This window comes from Melanaphis sacchari, unplaced genomic scaffold, assembly GCF_002803265.2.
Source record: "Melanaphis sacchari strain LSU unplaced genomic scaffold, SCAv2.0 Contig7_pilon_pilon, whole genome shotgun sequence".
Classification (NCBI taxonomy): domain Eukaryota; kingdom Metazoa; phylum Arthropoda; class Insecta; order Hemiptera; family Aphididae; genus Melanaphis; species Melanaphis sacchari.
The window spans coordinates 4,532,739-4,543,728 of record NW_020271560.1 but is presented as its reverse complement, the minus strand read 5'-3'; the positions used below and the strand labels follow the sequence as shown (position 1 = coordinate 4,543,728).

At 32.8% G+C, this 10,990-nt stretch overlaps 1 protein-coding gene across 1 annotated transcript; it reads left to right on the top strand.

Annotated features, from left to right (window-relative positions):
* The first annotated feature begins 4,002 nt into the window (after positions 1 to 4,002).
* Positions 4,003 to 10,713, top strand: LOC112601927 (sodium/potassium-transporting ATPase subunit alpha-like). Its single transcript, XM_025349817.1, has 2 exons — positions 4,003 to 4,431; positions 6,673 to 10,713. The coding sequence occupies exon 2, from the start codon at positions 7,064 to 7,066 to the stop codon at positions 10,079 to 10,081; it is 3,018 nt and encodes a 1,005-aa protein (XP_025205602.1). The 5' UTR covers positions 4,003 to 4,431; positions 6,673 to 7,063; the 3' UTR covers positions 10,082 to 10,713.
* The last annotated feature ends 277 nt before the right edge of the window (positions 10,714 to 10,990 follow it).

Below are 10,990 nucleotides of genomic sequence, written 5' to 3'. Positions count from 1 at the left end.
TGACAGATAAGGATAATTTTTCTTTCGTCTAAAACCAATTTCTTTGAAATCGACGTGAAAATGCAATGACGATTGCAATCGGACGCAGCGAAAGACGATAGTCCTTGTCTACCACGTACGAATTTCCCGAACAATATTCAATCTAACGGTTTTATTTAATTCAATATTTATACATCCCAGCAAGTTTTTCTGTTAGATTTCGTTTTCAAAGGTTAAAAACAAAAACGAAGCAAAAATTATTATATGAGAAAAATACATACAAACTGTTTTAAAATGTTATACTAATATATGTCTAAAATACGATTATTAGTAGTATACAATACTATAGAATTCGTTAAAACGAATTTACTGTCATGTTAATACATTTTTTTTAATAAACGTGTCACGTATCAAACATTACCGTAGGCCTAGTAACGACATATTAATAGAAAATTTTCCTCGAATCGTTTATAACTATATAATATTATATTTCAGGACAAGCATACTCTATTTAGATAAAACTTTCGTATACTGTCCTAAGGCTTATTCTGATTTTCTGTAAATGCACTCTAAAATGAACGCTCACATAAAACTAAAGTATTTCCTTCAAGAAAATAATTTGAATTTATTACAACGTTATTATCATATGGTCTATACACGTGTGTTTTATAATATTTATAAATTTACAACGCTTTTCGGTCCGTTATTATAATAGACTGGCTATGTGTACGATATGAGTCATGCAGAATGTTTGTTCTGGGTGGTTTAATTTAACTTTGTCTGCAAATATATGTGCATAATGTATTTGCGTACGAAACAAATAGAGAAACTTGTGACGGCATCGTCAGTGATCTAAGTACATTTGCCACTGACAGCGTATTATTTTTCTCCGGGTTGTGGGTTCTTTTCTGACATCGACAAACACACATATTATGTTATTATACCTACATACCGATACCTTCGATTTATGATAGCATTGCAAACATATTATCATAACGGTGTCGTATCGTATGACGACTGTTTATTTTTCAATCGCCCTCGATTACAACTCGGTAATATCGGTGAAAATAATATTATGTTCAATATTATAATTATTCTGTTAGCAAAAAATGCATTCCATGTCAGTACACGCACATAAAACCACGTCTACAAGTAGACTGTAAAAATAAATATGTTGTTCTCTTTTCGTTCTAATCTTGAATATTGTCTTTTGATCCGATTCAATTCAAATAATAATAATAATAATAAAATATGCACACGTTTTCATACGTTCTGCTTTACAAACATGTTGTAAATTATATTATCTTTTATTGCAGTTAGATAATGAGAGGTACACATTATAATTGATGACTCTTCAAGTTCTTTCATAAAACTAATTCCAATTTTCATCGAATATTTCGACATATCTTCTTTTTATTGGTCTAGTTTAAAGTAAATCATGAAAAAAATAAATAATCATTATTTATCCTAAAATTGTTAGTAATATAGCTGCATGTAATTTATTTGTATTAATGATATTTATTTATGTCGTAATAGTTAACTTTTTTATCATAAATTTTATCGTTTTCAATTATTATTGAGTATGTTGTATTGAAAATAAAAATAATATTTTTTAAATACTAAAATACTATATTATTAGTATTCAGAAATTTAATCTCCCTTAATAATAATAATAATAATAATTAATAAATATAGGCTTAGTTTAGTGATAATACCGAATTGCATTTATGGATACATGATGTGAGTAAGAAGTATTTTACATTTATATCGAACGTTTTAGGGTAGGTATATATCTATTATATATTTCGTTTTCATTAAAATTGAATTAAAAGCCACGAATGACCGCGGTTAAATATTTGTGTGCTATGCGAAACGACAAAAACGAAATATAAAGGAAGTTCGAAAATTACCTTAATTATAATATTACAGAGTGATTTTTAGTCGAATATAATTAGTTTTGTTATTATTTAATAATTGGGTTTAAATCGATCGACAAACAATACGTTTTCGTGCTATGATAGAATTTTAATGATTTAATATTTTAAACGGTATACAATGTAAATATCTTATGTATACGTATACGCTGAATGCGTGTTAAGTTTTATTTAAATCAAAGCTATAGGTTCGTTATAGCCATGAATACGAGCTTTTTATTTAAGTATTAAGGTATACGTATACGATGCATTATTATAAATAACTCGAAATCACACATTATTTTTGTTTATTACAACACGAATGAGACTTTGTGATCGTTTAATACGGCACCTGGTGTATGCAATTTAACAGCGTCCGCGTCGTGCGTACGTTTCGTATATTACATTCGACTACAATATAATTTGTGCAATAAGTAGTTACCACTATTTTATTTTAATAATATGAACAAAAATGTCCCTTTAAAAAATAATTACATGTTTTACTTAAAACTAACAAATTATAGCAATTTATGCACTATATAACTCTAAATTAATAATAGTTAAACAGCTGTAAATAACATTTAGCCATATTTAACCCGCATTAGCTATTGTCATCAACTGTTCTATTAGCTTATTTTTTTAAATAATTTTAAGTACATACGTATAAGAGCGTAGAGTTAAGAGTTTGTGTAATTGTTACGTATTAGTATTAAAATATATGAACTATGGTCTTCAATTGTTATATTATATAATTATAATATTTTTATGGTTAATGCAGCCAATGGTAAAAATTGGCATGACCTGATTTGTCCGTTTATATTATATGATAAAAGAGAAACTAGGATGAAAAAATGACGATTAAAAAAAAATTTAATTCTAGTAATTCGGTGTACTAATGACTATTGAATATAATATGTATAAATATAAATGTTATATAATATTATATAAAAATATAAAATGGTTGTAATAAAACAAAACGTATAGTACATATTATTATTATCATTTTTATTATTATTATGGTGGTCGTAACATATATTGTATTGTATAGTTTATAAGAATGCTGCTGGGAATGTTATATAATATTAAGGAGATCATAGTTATAAATGGAATGGAAACTGTTTGGTTTCAATGACGTATTCTCAGAAAATATACTGCTCAACACAAACCTCACACAATTTATTCAGGCGACTTTGATTTTTTAAGGAAAGCTTTGTGTTAAAAAAGTGTTTATACTTTTTTAACACAAAGATACTTAAAAAGGAAAATACTCAGGTAATTTTTTAATTCACTGTACACATTTGGTATACCACACACAGAAAAAATTCTACTTTAGCCGAGTCTTCTCTTACCCTAGGTTGACATACGGTAGTATCCTTTATACATTTCCCATCTGTCTTTTACTTCCTCGAAGATCACAAAGAAAGACACAACGAGGACTTCTCGTACAACGGGCACTCACAAACCGTCGACCCCGAGTCGAAACGAGGTCAGTCTATCTATTGCCACAACTTGCACCACTATCGCCACCACCAACAACACCACCATCTCCGCCGCCACTTCCACTATTATCCGTGCACTAGTCTCATGCGTTAGTCCTTCACAGTGATTTTTTTTGCAAACGTTATGTAATAATAATAATAACAACTGACGAATACGCAGTGAACTGTGTGTACACCACCGAAGACAGTGAAGGCAGCGGCGGCGGCCGGCACCTCCGAGACACATGGCAACGGCGTGAAATATCTCTGAGAGACGTTTTTTCGCGCAGCGAGTCTGTGTGCGAGAGAGATGGCAATGATTTGCGGGTGGGTGGATGGATGAATGGATGGATGTGGGTGCTGCTCGTGTGGGGCGAGAGGGTGACACGGACGATGGCGAACGGGTTACCGCTGGCGAGTGCGGAGGACGTGCGGAACGGCAACCGCGCCTGGCGCCTGGACGCCCGACGGATCCATAGGACCGCCGCCGCCACTACGCCGCCGCGCCGTTACGTCGGAACCCTCCTGGCCGCCCGCCGCACGGCAGTGGCCGCGCACGCGCGTCCCAGAATAGAATTTTACGCTACAAGCCCGCGCCGCCGCGGCTGACACGGCCGCCGGCCCGAAACGCCGCCTGAGAGGAGTTCAGCTGCTGCCGCCGTGAGCCGCGGGACCCGCGTTATTGTAACCGCTCTAACGCACTAGACAGATTTTTCCGTCTTTATTTTAAGACCATCACCAGAGACGGTTTTTTCTTTTTCCTTTTTCCTCTGTTTTTATTCCTTCTATCGCGCGTCTCCTCAGCGAACTCACCGTCTGCCTTATCCCCACCACGTCCCAATCCCGAATAAACTCACCGATTGTCCTACCACTGCTACACATACGCGTCCGGTCTGGCTTCTTTATTAAAATTAAAAGTTTTGTTATAATATATAAGTTTGTTCGCGACTCGTTAAGTGTTTTTTCAATTCATCGTTATTGTATAATAATTTGAAAATTTATAAGTGCGACTCTGCGATCACTTGGATTACATTATTTGCGTGATTTGGATACCAAACTTGGTGAGTAACATCGTCGTCATACAGCTGTGTATAATTTTCGTTTATCACCTTTATAAAACTGTTATACTAAAATAATATATATAAATATATATATATATATTTTATTATATTACATATGTATATGTAGTGGTCATGTAACACTTGTATTTATGCATTATTATTTTTTTTTTCATTTTTGTCGCATAACGATTTAACGTTGTTTTATTTTTCAATTGTTTTTACATAACCTTAGAGTCGATATTTTTTTTCACTTCTGTATACTTGGCGATTATTGTCAAAGTTGACGTGTGTGTGAAAACGGTGTGCTGTTATCGAACGGTGAGCGCGCTGGTGGCGGAATGAGTGGCGAAATAGGTCGCGTCGGCGGCGAACGGGGGCTTGGTGCATGGGTGGGCAATGAAGGGACACACGGGATTGTGTGCGGGCCGGTGCGGGGGTAAATGTGGCGTGTGGGTCCGCACTGCGGCTGAGCCAACTATTCGTCTTAACCTAAAATACAGTTAACATAATAATTCCAGTCAAAAAGTTAAATTTTTTTCTGTTAATAAACTTTATTAGTTAATATTTTTATTAATTTAACATTCCGGGCTGAACTTTTCGGTTCAAACATTTGTGGCTAAAAAGAAGTAGCAAAACACGCGATTGGAGCGATTTGATTTAAATGAATCAAATCCGTTAATGCCAGGTCAGGGTCATTCGGTCACCAAACAACTCGCTTCCAGTAACTACATTTGTAATAAAGTCATGTCTTAGAGCTTATCCAAACTTATTAATCCAATTTAGTTTTCATCGTTATTGAATTTATTTGTAATTTGAATTTAGATATTTTTGATGGTTTTTTTTTTTTTTTCATATAAACTATTCCATATTGCAGACGTATTATAAACATTTAACGCATAAAATAAAAAAAAATGTTAAAGAAATACTGTTAAAAATGAAATTAGAAATTTTCATGTAGAATTCAATTAAAGCTTTTGATTTAAAAATGTTAAGTAAAAATCGAAAATTTGTTTTGTTTTATGATTTATAGAAAAATGTATTTGAAAACGAATAAATGCTAACAACAAAATATAATCTTAAAGAGAAAAAAAATAATTTTTTTTATATAATATATACTTTTTTGTTATTAGGTACCATATGTTACTTAAACTTTATCGTCTGATTAAATATTTCTAGTCATAAATGCTTCGTGTTAAATTAATTTCTATGTTATGTATCATTCACGTATGGATATATACGTATGGATGCGTGTATTATAGATTCTTAATGATTTTTAAAGTCAATCATACAAAAAACAATTTCTAGTTACTTCTATACGCTATTTTATAGAGTATAAAGTATAATAAATTAAAACATATTTAAACTATTTAGTAATTTATTTTGAGTTTTAAACATTTTAGGACAACGAAGTTAAATAAATTATTTTTTATAAGAAATAAAATTTTATTCTAAAACAAAATTTAATTATTATTTTGATTCTTCGAACACTTTATAAATAAAATCATTGTTAATTATATAACTTTTAAATAATAAGTTAATAAACAAATAAACGACTTGAAATGTTAAATTTAATCATTTTATATATTTATAATATAAGCAGATAAATTGAAGTAAACTATCAAATAATCTTGATTAAAACTTTTATTTATTGTTAAATTATTGATTGAAATAAAATTATGTTCAATTTAAATGTCTAAAATTTAATATAATTTATTCACATATTGAATAAACATAATTATTTCTAATACATTAAACATCGAGGTTATAAAAATTCAAAATAATTGAAATAAATTTGTTTCTAGATAAATAAAAACATAAAAACAGATATATTATAATTTATAATTATGAAATATAATTTTATTATAAACTATTGCATATCTATTTGAGTTCTGTACCTATAAAATATTATTTTCAATAATGTATTTATAATGTAATAACATTACTCATATTAAATTATAGTACCTAATAATTGAAACATATTTTAATGATTGAATTTAGTTATCAAATATTAGAAACAAAAAAAAAATTAGAAAAATAATTTTGGCACGATGATTATAAGTGTATAGCGCGTTTCTGGATTGTCTTCAAGGGTATTTAAATATAAATTGGGGAAAATACTCTAATGCTATTCCAATATTAGCAATTGTATAATTTTTATCAATTAACTTAAAATTTAATTAGCTAAAATATAATACTATTTTATTTTATTTTTTTATTTTGTTTTTTTTTTTTTTTGGGCAGAAAATCATCATGCGGGACAAGACGTCTTGATCCACGCTGATCCAGAATAACAACAGCACACACACATACACACTTCAGAAAATTGGAGTCACACTTTATTTTAAGTCTGTGATATTATTTAATATTTTTAAAAATGAACCTATTAGCCGTAATCGATTTTCTCGATCACAGAATAGAGATAGAATCGCCTATTTGTAATCAAATGAAAAGATCGTTATAAGTAGTATTATAAGTTGTTGACGTAAATTCGTTATTCCAATTAGTTAGTGTATTTATATATTTTGTAAAAATAATAATAATAATAACCATGAATTCCTATAAATATTTTTAAAATCGTAAACAGTTTTTAATTGTATTTTTACAACGAAAAGTCCCTTATATTCTGTCCAAAATGGGTTCTAAAGAGGCGGAAAGCGGTGGTGCCAAAACCGCCAAAATGAGCGATCTCAAAAAAGAAATCGACTTGGATGATCACCGGATACCGTTGCCGGAGCTATACACTCGTTATGAGACGGATCCAGAAAGAGGTTTAACGACCTCTCAAGCTAAGAGATTATTACTTAGGGATGGTCCTAATTCTTTAACCCCACCTAAGAGGACTCCTGCGTGGATTATCCTGTTAAAGCACCTGTTCGAAGGATTTTCAATCCTATTATGGGCAGGTGCGGCCCTATGCTTCTTAGCATATGGTATCCAATATTCCACATCTGAAGAACCACAGGAAGACAACCTATGGCTGGGTACAGTATTAGTACTTGTTTGTGTTATAACAGGTGTTTTTGCTTACAGTCAAGAAGCAAAAAGTTCAAGAATTATGGATTCTTTCAAAAATATGGTACCACAATACGCCAACGTTGTGCGGGACGGTGAACGGAAAAACATATTGAGCTCAGAACTAGTAAAAGGTGACATTGTGGAAGTAAAGTTTGGCGACCGCGTTCCCGCCGACGTTCGTATTATCGAAGCCCATAACTTTAAGGTAGATAACTCGTCTTTGACTGGAGAAACTGAACCACAACCTCGGGATTCGGCTGTATCTAAAGTACAAGTATTGGAAGCAAACAATTTGGCATTCTTTTCCACTAACGCGGTCGAAGGAACTGCAAAAGCTCTTGTGATACTCTGTGGTGATAATACTGTAATGGGACGTATTGCTGGACTGACTACAAGGCTAGAACAAAGAGACACACCAATTGCTAATGAAATTCATCATTTCATGCATTTGATCTCTGCATGGGCAATTTTTCTAGGAATATCATTTTTCATAATGGCATTCTTACTTGGATACCACTGGTTGGATGCTTTTATATTCTTGATCGGAATAATTGTTGCTAACGTACCAGAGGGTCTTCTCGCTACCGTGACCGTGTGTTTGTCTTTGACAGCAAAACGGATGGCTTCGAAAAACTGTGTTGTAAAACATCTCGAAGCAGTTGAAACTCTTGGATCTACATCTACCATCTGTTCTGATAAAACAGGAACGTTGACTCAAAACCGTATGACTGTAACACATTTAAGTTATAATAAGGAAATAATCGAGGTAGATTACTTCAAAGACCCGACAGGTGTAACAGAAGAGGCTAGGAACACGAAAGCTTATCAGTCGCTTGTTAGAGGTGGATGTCTCTGCAGTAGAGCTGAATTTATATGCGGACAAGATAATACACCGGTTTTAAAGAGAGAAGTCATGGGTGATGCGTCCGAAGCTGCTATAATTAAGTTTTCCGAACTTGCAGTCGGAGACGTAATGGCTTTCCGTGAACAACATAAAAAGGTTGCAGAAATTCCATTCAATTCTTCCGATAAATTCCAAGTTTCGATCCATGCACTGCCGTCAAAAGGACAATTATTAGTTATGAAAGGAGCACCAGAAAGGATTTTGGCTCGTTGCACTAGAATGCGATATGGTGATGGTGTTGTTGAATTGGACGAAAACATCAGACAAGAAATGGACGAAATCATTGAACAATTAGGAAGTTACGGTGAACGTGTTCTTGGATTTTGTGATCTTTTCCTAAGTACAGACCAATTTCCAATTGGCTTTAACTTTACCACAGATCCTCCTAATTTCCCTTTGACTGATTTGAGGTTTTTAGGCCTAATGTCCATGATTGATCCTCCAAGACCGGGTGTTCCAGATGCCGTTGCAAAATGCCGATCAGCTGGTATTCGTGTTATCATGGTAACCGGTGATCACCCCGTGACCGCTAAAGCTATTGCAAAGGCTGTGGGTATCATAACTGAAGGTTCTGAAACTCTTGAAGATATCGCTAAACGACGTCGAGTACCGGTATCGTCTTTAGATCCACGGGAATCCACAACAATCGTTATACAAGGTTCAATATTAAGGGACATGTCTACCGAAGAATTGGAACACGTTTTAAGAACAAACAGAGAAATTGTATTTGCCCGAACATCCCCTACACAAAAGTTAAATATTGTTGAAGGTTGTCAAAATTTGGGAGCTATCGTGGCTGTAACTGGAGACGGCGTTAACGATTCGCCGGCTTTGAAAAAAGCAGATATTGGTATAGCTATGGGCATAACGGGTTCAGACGTATCGAAACAAACTGCCGACATGATATTATTAGACGATAATTTTGCATCTATTGTGACTGGTGTGGAAGAAGGACGCCTTATCTTCGACAATTTAAAAAAATCTATAGCGTACACTTTGGCTTCTAACGTCCCAGAAATAACTCCGTTCTTACTATTCATACTTAGTGGCATTCCATTGCCACTTGGTGTTGTTGCCGTACTTTGTATTGATTTGGGAACTGATATGTGGCCAGCTATATCATTGGCTTACGAAAGGGCTGAATCCGATATTATGTTAAGACATCCCAGAAACCCATCAACTGACAAATTGGTAAACGGTAAACTCATTTTCGTCGCTTATGGTCAAATCGGAGTCATAGAAGCTGTTGCAGGATTTTTCTCGTACTTCGTCATTATGGCTCAATGTGGGTGGTTACCGCGGAGATTGATTGGCATACGTAATGAGTGGGATTCGAAGTCCGTGAACGATCTGGAAGACTCTTATGGTCAAGAATGGACATTTACGCATAGAAAAGAGCTAGAATATACCTGCCATACTGCCTTCTTCATAGCTATTGTTGTAGTGCAATGGGCTGATTTGATTATTTGCAAGACTCGTTACAATTCCATTTGCCACCAAGGTATGGATAATTGGGTTTTAAATTTCGGAATGGTTTTTGAAACATTAGCTGCCTGTTTTGTGTCTTATTGTCCTGGTATGACAGAGGTGCTCAAGACCTATCCCGTAAAAGCCGAATGGTGGCTCCCCGGTTTACCTTTCGCCGTAGTTATATTCATTTATGATGAATGTCGGCGTTTTTGGCTCAGGACTCATCCAGGTGGATGGGTCGAACGACACACTTACTATTAAAATATTTTAAAGTATTTACAATAAAATTAAATAATAATCACTCATTGCGTCAATGTCCCTGTATAAAAAAATCAATTAATTAAAAACAGTTTTGCGCATATGAATGCGTAAAAACCTCATTATTAAAAATTAAAAATGTATAGCTGTTATTGTTATTGATAGTTTTATTAGTTATTTATATATGCGAATTTTTTGAAAATTTAGATTAAAGATTGGTAAAATTAAATGCTAAATTAAAAATGTCACCCCGAACTTAAAATGAAACCAATTTGTAATAATAATTATTATAATAAAAATGAGTGTTCATTTACCATAGGCCTAGATTATTAAATATTATGTAAGTAAAAAAAAAAATCGTTGAACAATGCATAGTGTTGGATTAGATATTCATAAATGTTTTGTTATATACTATAATAATATATATATATATATAGTACAAGGCTGATCAAAAGTCTTAACTGAAAAATCATCTTAATTAAAAACTTTTGATCTTCCGCGTCTCTACATATTGTAATCCGGGCTGGTTTACGTGCAATTATGCTTAGAGGCTGAGCCATTATATATGTGTATACATTTAAAAAAAATTGCCTGTAGAAAATTCAATGTATAGTATTTTGTTTGGAGTAAAAAATTGAAAAAAAAATCGAAAAAAAAATTTAAATAGTTATTGCATTTTTAGTTTTGTTATGAGTTAAAAATAAATATTATCAATAAAGTATAAGTGTTATGCGTATAACTAAATTAGGGCAAGGATTGGAGGATAAATTACAAAACCAAAATCTCGTTCTCAGCATTAAAAGCTGGTACCTTTAAAAATAAAAATGTCGTCTTAAATAGTCTATATAATATATTATAAAATATACATACGTATTTAATTGTTCGACGTTTTCAACTGATTGTACACATTTT

What these genes read in the sequence shown, in the direction of transcription:
- LOC112601927 (XM_025349817.1), top strand. Translation starts at nt 7,064, where the DNA reads ATGGGTTCTAAAGAGGCGGAAAGCGGTGGTGCCAAAACCGCCAAAATG.